The sequence below is a fragment of the Copidosoma floridanum genome, unplaced genomic scaffold (assembly GCF_036245765.1).
Source record: "Copidosoma floridanum isolate Cflo_tuat_1 unplaced genomic scaffold, Cflo_Japanese_pri ptg000025l, whole genome shotgun sequence".
Classification (NCBI taxonomy): domain Eukaryota; kingdom Metazoa; phylum Arthropoda; class Insecta; order Hymenoptera; family Encyrtidae; genus Copidosoma; species Copidosoma floridanum.
The window spans coordinates 4,260,292-4,274,554 of record NW_028321902.1 but is presented as its reverse complement, the minus strand read 5'-3'; the positions used below and the strand labels follow the sequence as shown (position 1 = coordinate 4,274,554).

Genomic DNA, 14,263 nt, shown 5'->3' with positions numbered 1-14,263 from the left:
TAAGCACAAATTTACACTAACATGTCACATACGAATCCACACTGGAGAGAAACCCTTCGAATGCTCAGTATGTCTAGAAGGTTTTAAATCTTCTAGTGAACTTACACAGCACATGCGGACCCATACAGGGGAAAAACCCTATAAGTGTGCAGATTGTTCAGAATCTTTCAGTCAAAAAACTATCCTCACGAGACACATGCGGACCCATACAGGGGAAAAACCCTATAAGTGTGCAGATTGTTCAGAATCTTTCAGTCAAAAAACTACCCTCGTGACACACATGCGCATCCACACAGGCATACCTTATGGTAATTGCACCATCTGCCAAAGACCATTTACAGACCCGAGCAGTCTTAAAAAGCACATGCGGACTCACACAGGGGAGCGACCCTACAAGTGCTCGGTATGTCAAAAAGGTTTTAAATCTTCTAGTGAACTTACACAGCACATGCGGACCCATACAGGAGAGCGACCCTACAAGTGCTCGGTATGTCAAAAAGGTTTTACGTCTTCCAGTGTTCTCACACAGCACATGCGGACTCACACAGGGGAAAAACCCTATAAGTGTGCAGATTGTTCAGAATCTTTCAGTCAAAAAACTACCCTCGCGAGACACATGCGGACCCATACAGGTGAAAAACCCTATAAGTGTGCAGATTGTTCAGAATCTTTCAGTCAAAAAACTACCCTCACGAGACACATGCGCATCCACACAGGCATACCTTATGGTAATTGCACCATCTGCCAAAGACCATTTACAGACCCGAGCAGTCTTAAAAAGCACATGCGGACTCACACAGGGGAGCGACCCTACAAGTGCTCGGTATGTCAAAAAGGTTTTAAATCTTCTAGTGAACTTACACAGCACATGCGGACCCATACAGGAGAGCGACCCTACAAGTGCTCGGTATGTCAAAAAGGTTTTACGTCTTCCAGTGTTCTCACACAGCACATGCGGACTCACACAGGCATACCTTATGGTAATTGCACCATCTGCCAAAGACCATTTACAGACCCGAGCAGTCTTAAAAAGCACATGCGGACTCACACAGGGGAGCGACCCTACAAGTGCTCGGTATGTCAAAAAGGTTTTAAATCTTCTAGTGAACTTACACAGCACATGCGGACCCATACAGGGGAAAAACCCTATAAGTGTGCAGATTGTTCAGAATCTTTCAGTCAAAAAACTACCCTCACGAGACACATGCGCATCCACACTGGCATACCTTACGGTACTTGTACCATCTGCCAAAAGCCATTTACGTACTCGAGTAATCTTATAGTACACATGAGGACCCACACGGGGGAGCGACCCTACAAGTGCTCGGTGTGTCAAAAAGGTTTTAAATCTTCTAGTGAACTTACACAGCACATGCGGACCCATACAGGGGAAAAACCCTATAAGTGTGCAGATTGTTCAGAATCTTTTAGTCAAAAAAACCATCTAACAACTCATATGCGCATCCACACAGGCATACCTTATGGTAATTGCACCATCTGCCAAAGACCATTTACAGACCCGAGCAGTCTTAATGTGCATATGAGAACTTATACAGGGGAGCGTCCCTGTAAATGCCCAGATTGTCCAAAATCTTTAAGCCAAAATGGCAATCTGATGGGGCACATGCGTGTACATACCAACTAATACACCATATGTGGTCACCATACATACTGCCAACGGTCATTCCCAGCTCACGGATATATCAGCCCTCAAAAAGCCCACGAGGACCCATACTACAGATGGATGAACATAAACTCTTCCAAACCATCATATTTAGAATTTTTTGAACCTTAACAAATAGGTCTTCGTGCGGCATTGGAAGAAAGACGGCAACATGAAGCAAACATTTCACTTTGAATGGGCCCTACCTATTTTACTTGAGCTCATAAATCACGTGACAAAAATTTTCAACACTTTCTAGTTCCAAAGAGCCACGTTGAAGCTGTGCCAAATCTGGTGTTTTTGACAAAAACTATTTATCATTCGATGATGATAATTTTTGTCATGTGACCATATCAATACGCTAGGCGCTGAAAACTAGCGTCCATAGAATTACACTTTTTATAATGTAGTCCTGAATTGATGTTGAAAAAAATAAAGGAAATTAAAATTCTTATTGTACATACGAATGTGTGCATTCATGTATACATATAGAGTTTTTATTGAAGGGCAAAAAATGTATCAATTTTGTTAATGAAATAAAAGTAATAAAAGCTGAAAAAGTAATTGGGTTTTTTTTTACAACTAAAACTTTATTAAAACCTTACGTATTTACAATGCGTGTTTATCGAACTTCAGAGGTGAAAACAACACTTGTATAGAAAAGTACAGAAAGTACGAAAGTACGTATGCAATATGATAAAACTTAATTCAAAAATACAAATATATCAAAAGTATGATAGAAGTTTTCGGTAAATGTAAATTATTATGATTTTAAAAAATTTTAATGATACTTGATCCATATAGTTGTGACTGTATTATATCAATGTTATTATGATAGTTGTTTATATTACTGTTACAAGTACAAGTGTATAAATGAAGTGTGTTATCACAACACTCTGAGAGAGTAAAAAAGTGAGTATTGATGTATTTATCATGTTTTTTCGTAATTATACATGCCATTAGTAATGATAACATACATAAATATACATATATATATATGTGTTTTTTTCCGTCCCTATAACATTTTAAACTGTAATTTTTCGTTTCATGGTTTATTTATTTATTTATTTTTTTCGCTTAAAATTAACACTTATTCATTCACTCGCACCGTGGTGATATGTAAAAAAATATTTTTCATATTGAATATACATACATGTAATTTTAAAAGTACTTTGGCACTGGGATTATAATTTAGGGCTGATTATTTCGAATTTTTTCGTATTTGCAATTATGCATTTAACATCGATGGATACTTTCAGTTTTTCATGATTTTTTTTTTATAATTTAAAACCATTTGTATACTACTTTACCTCTTTTTGCAATATATTCGTGTACGAGTGTGCAGAAAATTACACTTTGTATATTTATTACGATTGAATGGTATCAACTTATATCTATTATGCGAATTAAGTATTAAATGACGGAAACTTGTAAATTCGTAATAATTGTACTTTTAAATCGTACATATATCTCTTACAATAGTTAATAACACAACTTTTACAGAAGGGCCAGTTAGAGGTTTTTTTTTTTCAATTCGCAAAATTTATTCTAAAAAAAATTGATTAAATTAAGATGATTAATTTTTCGATTTAGTATACACCGTAAGAGTAAAATTAATAATAGGATTTTTTGTACAATAGAGTCAAGTACTAGATGCATATAGGTCACCTTATACATTCTTATTTACACAGAAAAATTTTAAAAAATCATAAACAAAAAATTAATTTTAAACTTTTTACTTACCTTTAGAGTCTTGATTTTTTTTTGTTCGTTAGTATAACGAGGCAATGGGGTTTCAGCAGTCTTTTGCATCACTATTGCTTTCTCGAATTCATTATTTTGTTCAAAGTAATACGTATCGTTCATTATTAAGTCTATATATAATCGTATACTATAAAAGGTTACTTTCTTATACTTGTATGTACTGTAAAATCTGTATAAATATTCGATTGTACCAATACATATACATATATATCGATCTATATACGTATAACATCGAATGGATCTAAGAAGGGCACAGTCGGATGAATCGTGAAATAAGAAACACACCGGACGCGTTTTTCGAAAACGAAAGACGCTCTTCAAAATTTTGGAAGACGAAATTTGGGCGCTATCGTTCCTCTCTTTTCCCATTCACGTAAGAAAATCATACTTTAAGTACACGTAAGAAAATCCTACATTTGCATTGCACAACAAAAGCAGTACGTATTTAAAGGTATTGAAAAAAAAAAAAAAAAAAATTATTCTCCACAACACTCCTTAAATTCTGTCATGCTCAATCACAATAAGTAGTAGTATATAAATCGTTCGTCGGGTACAGAGCATGCAAGTTACGCACTATTAATAAAATGCCTATACACACACACACACGTGTGCACCTAGATACTGACACGGACGTAAGTGAGAACCGCGAAAAAAAACCGCGTTGATGATCTCTCGGTTCGACAAGGGCGCGAGGAGGGTCCTCGGGGCGCGCATTAGCAGTAATTAGTCTCCATGTTTCGGTGGACGGTGACAGCGGCGATGACCCGGTGGGGCGACGAGGCGATGTTCGTCGTTGGCGAGGGTACTATGGTCGAGCTCGACGTAGCCGGCGACTCGAGAGCCGTGACTATGGCCGTCGTGGGCACAGGTCCGTCGTTGGGCCCGTTGGCGAGCACGAGCAGAGGCTCGGAGAAGTTGTGCTGCTCAGAGTCGTCGTGGGGCGTCATGGTGCTGTACCCGTGGTCGCTGTCTGCCTGGGGTGCCCGCCTATAACCGCTTGATACGCGGTAGGGCGAGACCACGGGTACCGCGGCAACCGCCGCGCAATCGCGCAACAGGGCCGAGTCCATGCTAGGCTTGGGCTCGTGATCGGTAGGCTCGAGCTCGCAGTCCAGGTGGGTCATGCGCAACGTGTCCGGCGAGTTGTGGTTGTGGAGACACTGGTGCTCCAGGCCCGTGTGCACGTTGCGCAGCCGGTGGCAAAACAGAGCCAAGCCGACGGCGAGCAACAACCCAAGGATAACCCCGGCTACCGAGCCTACTCCGGGCCAATCGTTTGCCAACATCTCTTCGCTGGCCTGCGAATCTTTTGTAAAACAAAAAAAAAAAAAAAAAAAAAACATTATTTATTTATTTATTCATTTAGTTATTGGTTTTTTTCTTTCTTTTTCTGTACCATAGCTGCCGTCGCCGTAGGGAATGCTGGCCCCAAGAACGCCGCGGAAGCAGAGCGCCAGATCGGCGCAGTAGGGCTGGTCCAAGGTAGTCTCGGCGTCGCTATCGAGTTCGCACCACTGGCACCCAACGACGCCCAGGCAATCGGAGCGAGTCGGTAAGCTCCGGCAACTGAACGCCTGGCAAGGACGGAGGGCGCTCGTCGAGCCGCTCTGTATCCAGGGCGCGGAGAGCCCGGCCGAGCCTTGTTCGTGGGGTGCCGGGCAAACCTCGAGTTTCGTGTCAGGTGCCTCGCGAGATTGGCACTCGCTCGTGTACAGGGAACACTCGCACGGGCACTCGCAGTCCATTTGTTCCATCCTTATGCAGTTCAGGCACGAGCGATCCGTCTGTGTGGTGAAACACAATGATCATCAGCCATGGGACACGAAACAAAAAGGATCAACCATATGTACTGAACGATAAACTCACGGTGCTGCACGGGCAGAAGGCGTTGCTGGAGCTGCAGGTGACGTTGACGACTCCGAGGAAGAGGTTGGTGCCCGGTACCGCGGCCAGCTGGTAAAGCACGCAGTGCTCACCATGCACGATGTTGGTGAGGACCTCGTCGAGCGAGACGTTGAACTGGTAGTAGCGCTGGCCCGTGCCGTCCATGTGGCTCGCGCACATTCGCTTGTTCACAAAGTTCTCGTGGTTGAGGATGTCGTTGGCCACCAGGAACTCCTTGTTGGTCAGGTGCTGTTGCTCCACTTTTGCGCCGGGCTTCATCAACGCCGGGTGGTACACCAGGTAGCCTGCGAGTCAGCATCGAATCGGTCATACATACGTGTCACACACTGAAAGTAACAAAAAATAGTATACTCACCCTTGTCGTCCATGAGGAAACACTTGACGCCGTCCGATCGTCCGCAGAGTGGGAACAGCTGCTCGAGCATGCGGCCAAAGTAGCCCAGAGTGAGATCGAGCCCGAGGACGGCAAAGGCGGGATCGCTACTGCTGTGCAGGCCCACGGATCGGCCCTCGTGCACGAGCCGACTGAGAGTGACGACGTAACCGGCGCCCCCGGCGTCGAGGTACGGCGGACCGAGGACCAGCCTATCGGGTTGCTCGAGGCCGCGCACGTACCAGGCCCGGCGTTTCGGATCCAGCTCGGCGTCGAGAACGAGGCCCGGGTGCAACACCAGAGCACCCGAGCCGACAGCCACGCCGTAGCGCTGTACCACGAAACGCTCCAGAGGACCCTCGGTGGCCCGCCGTTCGCGGAACAACTCGAGCAGCCGACCGAGTGTCTTCAACTCGGGCTTGACGTCGTCGCGCAGACCAGGATTCGCCAGCAAGCGCGTCTCGTCGCGCAGATAGGCCATGTAACTCTGGACGGTCACGCGGGCCGCGAGGCCCAACTGGCGGGCTTGCTCCGCTGCCGAGCGGAAGCACCAACCGGACAGGAAGAGTACTCCCGCCTCGTGGCTGGCCACGCGACGGTTACCCGCGTGAGCGCACAGACTGTCCCTGCGCAGCTGACCCGTGCCGAGCGCCAAATCTAGCCGGTGGTGTAACATACCGGCGTTGAGGGCGCCATCCGGACGCACCAGACCCAACCGTAGGCTCACTTCCTCGATAGTTGGCTGCTTCGGTGGCTTGTTCTTGTCGGGGCTGGTCGTGCTGGGAGTTACGGGCCGGTGTCTGCTCAACAGGTGGGGCCCCGACACCACCAGGCAAACTATCAGTTCCGAGTAATCGAGCTGCCGCCAGTAGAGTCGCTTCTCTGTGCCCAGTAGCGTCTTTACCTGGGCCACGCCCTCAGACTCTTGGGCCATCCTACCATAATAATAATAAAACAATGATCAAAAGTTAGCCAATGTGGATGTATTATAAAATGAGGACAAAATACCCACCTTGTACTAGCCACGATGTCCTCGTCGAGGTTCTCTATCTGATGGAGGTAAACCTTGAGCGGCTGTTCAATTATGGTCTCCATCCTCGGGAAGTTCTTGTGCATCCAGATGACGCCTCGTTTGTCGAGGAGTATGGCGTGCACCTGTTGGCTGCCCACTTCGAAGTACGTCACGTCCTCGACAAAGTCCCGAAGTTTGACGTCGAACGAGAGCAAGGCTGTGTTGGTTATCTGGCCAATGGACAGCATCATCGCTTTGCTGTAGGGCTCAAAGTACGGATCCGAGAGGTAATAGGGCTTCGCGTCCTCCTTGGCGCACTTGAGACCTTGAGTTGGTTCGAATATTTCAATTGATTTTGTCCACAAAGCACACAACTATCGTTATATATACACGTACCGGCAAACAAGCGCGCGATCTCGTAACCGAGCACGTGCTGCGTCGGCAGGGTGATGACGCTGCCGTTGTTGGGGTGCTCCTTGAAACTGGTCTGTTGCTGCTGCTGATTCGACAGTATGAGGATCGTCCTCAGATGCACTACGAGCCGTTCGTTCTTAATGGCCTCGGCTATCCTGTTGACATCCGAGTGCAGCCCGGCGTTTAAATTGTTGGTCAGGTGCACGAGCACGAGCTCACCCTCGACGTTTCGGACGATCTTGCCGACGTCCAGGCCAAAGCTCTGATTCGCACTCGACCTGACGAGCGAGTCTATGTGCCTGTCCAGTCGGATCTTGTGTATGTCCGTGGCCCTTGGCAGGCCCTGGTCGAGGCACAGCCCACCACCACCGGCGGCCAGGCCGATCACGGTCACGCGGTCGGTTTCTAATTTGAAGAAAAAAAAAAAAAAAAAAAAAAAAAAAAAAAAAAAAAAAATAATAAAAACGTTGATTGTGAAAACTCGTAGCTTGGTAAATAAATACTCCAAATTGATGAAAAATCTTTGTACCGCTGAGCATGTGGACTATCGTCTTGGCCGTTATCTGGGCGAGCGTCTCGTCCTCCTCGGACATGAAGCCGGCGTTTTGTTCAAGCAGGAGGATTATGTTTTTGGAGCGATTGCACTGGGACAGCAGGAGGGGACCTATGTTGTGGGCCAAACTCGGTGGGCCGCACATTGTGCCTGGCTGACTGACCTGTAGAACAAATAGGAAACGTCAATTTCGCACAAGCGTTGCTTACAGAATAAAAAAAAAATAAAAAAAACCGACGGGCAGTATGTGAAGGTTCTTCCAGTCCTGGTTGCGGACGTTCATGGCGAGCGCATCTATGATTTTGGAGCAAGTGTCGGAGGGTTTGCCGCTCGCGGTATCCGTTTTCCTGCCAAAGCTCGAATAAACGTCCTGGCCCTGTTTAAGCAGTATGGGCTGGACGACGCTGTTGCTCTCCCTGAGCAAGTCCGTGTACTTTTTGAGCTTGTCGTTGAGGCTCTTGGACAGATCGTTCAGTCGCGCGCTGATGGTCGTCACCGAGTCGACAAAAACTAGCCTGTCCAGGATGCCCTGGAACTTGCCAACCCCTAGCTCATCCTCGCCCAGGGTGTACAAGTGCTTCGACAGGTGGACGACCATGTCACGCAAGCACATGCCGTCAAGGGCTGTAACATCGATTTGCTTCCTCGGTGATTTTCCAAACTGACACTTTGGCGCGTTGTTGGTGTCATCTTGGATGGCCGAGCTTGATGCTACTACTATAAGCGCTATCAGTAGAATAATGGCACTGGGTGTCGACCCCCGAGAACTAGTCATGGTTGATTCTTCTCTGGAGTCTACTTTTTTTTTTGTTTTTTTTTTTACATATGCTTTGTACTACGTGTACTTGTATGCTTATGATTAATATTATTTTTGTGGTACATATTATTTTTTAAATGTCTTTTATGGCACGACGTATAAGTGGTCCTCTTGGTAAAAGCTCATCGTTGACAATTTTTATTGGCAGCTTGTTGGCTCTAACTCAAACTTGTACTTGTATGTATACTAGTCAGACTTTTTTTTTTTTTTTTTTTTTTTTAATGTTGGGAGATACTGTGCAGGCCTGTGGTGAGATACAATTATTGTTAATATCAGAGTACCTGAAAACAGTGGGAAAATATAAATGAATGCAAATTTGATAAGAAAATTGGGGCAGAGATGATGGAAAATTATATGCTTACTTGGGTTCGTGACATTCCTTTTTCTACTCTAGAAGAGGTGATATATTTTTTTTGTTCTACTTAAGAGGTAAATATTTTCGTTGGAAAAAAAAAAAAATTATGCATGAACAAAAACTAAAAATATAATATCGACACCGCGATGTACACGCATATATACACACACACACACACACAACTCTCGCTAATGCGTCTGCCGTTCTTCTTTCCCAGCTTCTTTGATCCCAAGATGCTTCCTCTTTTCACGAGCAACAATTGCACGCCAACAGCACTCGTAGTATTTATTCATTCTCGATTTGTATTCAATACAAAACTTTTTTTCCTCTCCACTCGAGTATCGTTCGAACGCCGGGTTGACTGATTTTGTTGTTTACATTGTATATTTACACCGGATGTGATTCCATGTCTTGCAAATATCACAATAAATCCTGACAACTCTCTCGGCGTACTCCTATACCCTTCACAAAGTTTTGTTGCACAGCAGCAGTGCAGTTACCACATATAGCATAGCTCTATATACAGGTATATGTATAGAGCATCATAGTGAATTTGTATGCATGCAGTTAGATGTTCCTATATACCCGGGCTCCTATGGTGTTTACCGTGTAGCAACTGCAGCTATTACAGGTTGCTGGCAGAGCTACAGTGCATAACTTTTCACCTGCAGGTAAATTGAGAAGATTTGTTCTCACCATAATACCGCGTTCATTTTTTTTTTATCAATAAAAGTTTCGTTACTTTATTAGACTAGTCATTTATAAATGAAATTTTAATTGTTGACTGATTACAGCACCAACATTACTGTGATATAGCAAAAATATTATTTAAGAAAATGTTTTAAAAAGCAGGGTTTGGGTTTAATCATAAGATATTTTTTTTACACAGATTATCGCAAATGCGAGAAATCTTTTTATTGTTTTAATAATGTGGCTTGGACAATAAATGATGTACAAAAGACATTTTTCTATTTCTCTTATATATAAACATAAGGTGCTTATGTTGTGGTTTTAATAGTAAACATTATTATTACAACTATTATTAATGCAAGATGCAGTTATGACCATTCACACTTATCCTCTTGTAGATAATTTATCTAAATTTATTGTAAGAAACGTTAGCCAAACTATGAATACTAATTATCATTCAAATATTATACACACTTAGGCTGGAAAATTTTTAATACCAGTAAACATTTGTAAAATGTTCGATTCAAAAACACTAAAAGTGTTTGTTTTTCAAAATTTAAGTCAAATGATACAAGTTTTTTATGTTCGTTATTAGAATTTTTTTTCAGATCATTCATTTTGTCAATATTTCGCGCTGGATAATGAAAGTCATTTTTTCTAAAAATTACGTCTTAAAATTATGTCGCATTATTAGTTTCTGCCTCAACTACCTCGGTTGACTTTGGGTCGATTTTTGCTTTCTTCGGTGTTATCACGTCTTTTGATTCTGTCTCGGCACTTGTTGATTTCCTCTTTATGCTGCACACGTCATTAGCAACTGAAAATACAATTTTGGGATTAAATATGCATTGATCAAGAAATCAAAACTTTTCATTTTTTACATTAGCGGTAACAGTGTCGAAAATTTGTTTACCTTCAGAATTACCATTGGTGGACTCGACTTCTTTCTTATCAGTCTCATCCTCCTCACTAGTGCCATTCTGTTTTTCTTCTTCCTTGGCAGTTCCGTTACCGTTTTCAGAAGCCTTCGAGTCCTCATCGGTTTCCTCATCTTTTTTCACTTCTTTTGTTTCCTTCGTCTCCTTTGCTTCTTTTACTGGACTATCAACTTTCTTATCCTTGCCATCCTTGACTTCCGTCACCTCCTTAGATTCCTTTGCTTCTTTGACGGGAGACTCTTTGACAGCATCATTCTTTTCGGTCTCAACCACCTTCTTTTCTGGGGACTCGGCGACTTTGGTTTCTCTGAAACGAAAGTGAGTCGAATCGTAAGTATATTTCAACATTTGTTACGATAATCAAATTAGTCAGTAGTATGTACTTTTAGGTTTACAACATTTGTAAATACACAAGGGGATTTTGATAGTAAACATTGGATGTCGACCATTAATTGTTCAAGGAGTATTAAATAGCAAAAAGTAACCAGTTGTAAACAATTGAAAATGGATTGACTCGTACTTGTAACATTGAACAGAATATCTCAAAATTGTTCCAAGTAAAGTGTTGTAGAAAAATTTGAGCACAATTTTGGGAAAAAAGGTAGGACAGCTTAAATGATGGTTGGACCGGCTTATAAATTTTGACATCATGCAATTCTTCAATCTTTTTTAAGAATTACGCGAGAAGTCCTACGTATGTCCATTTCGAGATATCTTGGCGAGTTCATTTGTTTTGCAAGACGTCTAAACGACTAGTTATAGAAATTTAGAGAACTTGCCGGCAAATTCGGAGTTGGAACCGCTTAGATCATTTGTACAATCGAGAACACCTATATATACACAGAAATGATATCAAAGGGAGAGTGAGCTGACGCGCGGTCTCTCATAAGTGGCGCCGCATCGCTATTATCGGCCGAGAGAGACCGGGTTGCCTTTTCTATTTCTTCAGACGGTTGCGAGAGAGGAGATGGCGGAGGAGGAGGGAGTAAGAAAGTAAGGCACGCGGAACACGTTGGATAAGCACATGTAAAAGAGAAAAAAAAGACGCCGCCACCATTACTGCATTGAACAGAGCTAAATTCAATTTCCCAACTTAACGGCATGACACGTTTAACATCTCGGCAATCATAATAACATACTCGAGAGAGCGCGCGAATCAATCTCCAACCTTGAATCGAGATTCAACTGTTGCATGTGTAACGAATATCAAACGGACGCGAACTCGCCAGGTCCCGATCAACGGACGAATCGAAAAGCATTCAAGTTTAGGTACTCGACCAAATAAACACGAAGGGCTAGTTAGGGTATGGGGAAGAGTCGTTTTCTATTGCTCTCCCCCATGTACACCATGTTCGCGCGTGCACGCGCCAAGTAGATACATGTTACACACATACAAGAAGAGAAAAGAGCCGCTCTGGCACACACACGCGTAGAACGTTGGTTGTTGGCGCGCACGAGAAAGCGAGCGGTGGATCGATAAGAGCCGGTAACCGGCCGCTCTCTCTCGCTTTTGTTGAGGTGCCGAGTTTTACTGCGCCAGATAACCCTGACTGCGGTAAAGGTACATCATGCGTTTATTGCTCCCTGGAGGAGAGCATCGATACTTTAAAGGCCTAGCGCCGTGCGCCGTACCCTTTTTTCCCAGAAGGATCGAGAACGGAAAAATCGATGCGCAACACGGAAACAAAAAGAGACACAAAAAATCTGGAGCGTCGCCAGTAGCCCAATGAGAGAGCCACGGACAACGGCCTCGTTCCGCGCGTGGCCGAAGAAAAAAAAAAAAAAAAACACGCGCGATCGTGCAAGTCAGCAACACGTAAGGAAGCGCGTACGAGTGAGAGTAAAAAGATGGTAAATGCGCGCAAACGAGAACCGTACGACGAACAAACGAACGCCGGCATGGGAACATCGCCATATTGATCGGGACGAGGGGGAGTCAAGAGAGAGAGAAAACTGCCACGGGCACATGCATGCATATGTATATACATATAGGACGTGCAGCAAAATGCCGGTTGCCGCGCTTTTTTCCTCCCACGTCTCCTTTCTCCCCAATGCGTCCCGGGTAATGAAGCATATCCTTGGTTAACGTGCACTGGTACTCACTTTGTTTCGACGTCAGCCATTTCTGCCGGTTGGGTTATGAAGATATCGAAGAGCAAACGCTACTGTACACACTTGGCAAAGTGAAGTTATTCACTTTCTCGTTGACGAGACGACGAGGAGTTGATTATTGTACAAATAATCGGTTAGATACACAGGTTATATCGAGGTAAGTACAAGAGATACGTGCTTCAGCAAGAGAGACGGTAGCTGTTGCTGCTTCACGAGACTATAAGCAAAAGGCTCGAGGTTACGGCGGCAGTTATGGGACGGCTACGGCGCTGCTTGGCGGCTCGGACGGCGGCGCTTGACACGGGGGAGGGGGGTAAAAGCCGTACTTCTCTCTCTTTTCAACGCAAGTAAGCAAGTTGGCTTCGGTGCGCGCGCAAGACACGAATTTTGAAAGGGGCGAAGAAAATGATGGTGGGGTCGAGAAGCGGCACGGCGTAAAAGAGGGCAAACGCGCGGAGGGATGAAGGGGGGCACAGGAAGCGCGCGGAGCCGGCTGTTTTTTTTGTCTCCTTTTTTTCTTTTGAACCACAAATCTTACATACATATACCTACATAGTAGTACGAAGACTATACGAAGAAGCAGATGAACCAACGTTGGTGCGTACGTGTGGCGTGTGGGTGTGCCCTTTTCTACGTGTTTAAGGTCCGTTTACTTTACCCTTGCGGCCTCGTACCTTTGTATACACCATCATCATCGCGCAACCGTTTCCCCTCTGGCCCCCTCCCCCGTACCTCCGCACTTTTTTTTGTGCCGGTTTACATGACCTTTTCTCTCTTATGGTTGTACGTGTAGATACAGATATACTGCACCTTGTAAGAAAATACACTTAAGTGAGGAAAGGCATTAAAAAAAAAAAAAAAAAAAGACATGCGGTGTGCGGTCCCGAGAGTCTCGGGCCGAGAGAGACACGAAAAATATAACTCATCGGGGCACCAGGTGTTGCACGAAAATCACTAAAATGTCCGTTATGATGTTACAAGGTGATAGTGCACACGCGCTACGCTCCAAATTTTTTTTTATTCATCAGTTCTTTGAAGTTTACAAAAAACATTACCAATACGAGTTCCCCGAAGTCTGACGTACGCCTCGACATTTTTCCATTAGTGATAACATTAAACTTAATTGGTGTGAAACTCGTGTTGAGATATAAAAAAAAGTCGATGAGGTGTCGTAGATTCGATTTTGGGGGGAATATTACACACAATTTCTTTTTTTAACAAGTTATTGCTTGAGTATTTAGATGTGCCGGTTTTTTTAGACGATGACGACGACGATAATATATTGCCGTTATCGGTAACGTCGTTATCCACCAGATTTTCTGCTGATAAACGACGTCGCGCGCGAGTATTGAGTAATCGTCCGAGTAGTGTCGTTATTTGCAACTAATGATTTTGCGCTCAATCTAAATTTTCATTATAATTTTTCACACGCGTCAAATGGCAAAGTTTCGTCTTCAGGTTAGTTACGATAATCCTCGAAAAAAACGCGAATCTTTAGTTTCTATATAAACAGTTTGTTCAATATTCAAGTCGATAGCAGAGAAAAACTTGAGGATTAGGTATATAGAAAGAAAATAGATAAGGCACACTACGTAATATAGGTATTTTTGACTAAATGGAACACGATAAGAACTGATTTAACGTGTTTTATCTCCAAAAAGTCGTAC

The 14,263-nt window shown here is 43.8% G+C and overlaps 3 protein-coding genes across 3 annotated transcripts; 1 reads left to right on the top strand and 2 right to left on the bottom strand.

Annotated features, from left to right (window-relative positions):
• The first annotated feature begins 49 nt into the window (after positions 1-49).
• Positions 50-2,141, top strand: LOC149373942 (uncharacterized). The gene has a single exon (XM_089595283.1). It carries the CDS (start codon positions 281-283, stop codon positions 1,643-1,645), a length of 1,365 nt encoding a protein of 454 aa, XP_089451409.1. The 5' UTR covers positions 50-280; the 3' UTR covers positions 1,646-2,141.
• Positions 2,142-3,182: 1,041 nt separating this feature from the next.
• LOC106644135 (VWFA and cache domain-containing protein 1) lies at positions 3,183-8,714 on the bottom strand. Its single transcript, XM_014359525.2, has 8 exons — positions 7,923-8,714; positions 7,661-7,847; positions 7,114-7,536; positions 6,718-7,042; positions 5,688-6,640; positions 5,294-5,616; positions 4,824-5,211; positions 3,183-4,733 (listed from the first exon to the last, which is right to left on the bottom strand). The coding sequence occupies exons 1-8, from the start codon at positions 8,457-8,459 to the stop codon at positions 4,141-4,143; spliced, it is 3,729 nt and encodes a 1,242-aa protein (XP_014215011.2). The 5' UTR covers positions 8,460-8,714; the 3' UTR covers positions 3,183-4,140.
• A 1,049-nt stretch (positions 8,715-9,763) lies between these two features.
• LOC106644139 (uncharacterized) lies at positions 9,764-12,828 on the bottom strand. The gene is made up of 3 exons (XM_014359529.2): positions 12,588-12,828; positions 10,460-10,791; positions 9,764-10,363 (listed from the first exon to the last, which is right to left on the bottom strand). Exons 1-3 carry the CDS (start codon positions 12,605-12,607, stop codon positions 10,224-10,226), a joined length of 492 nt encoding a protein of 163 aa, XP_014215015.1. The 5' UTR covers positions 12,608-12,828; the 3' UTR covers positions 9,764-10,223.
• Between the last annotated feature and the right edge of the window lie 1,435 nt (positions 12,829-14,263).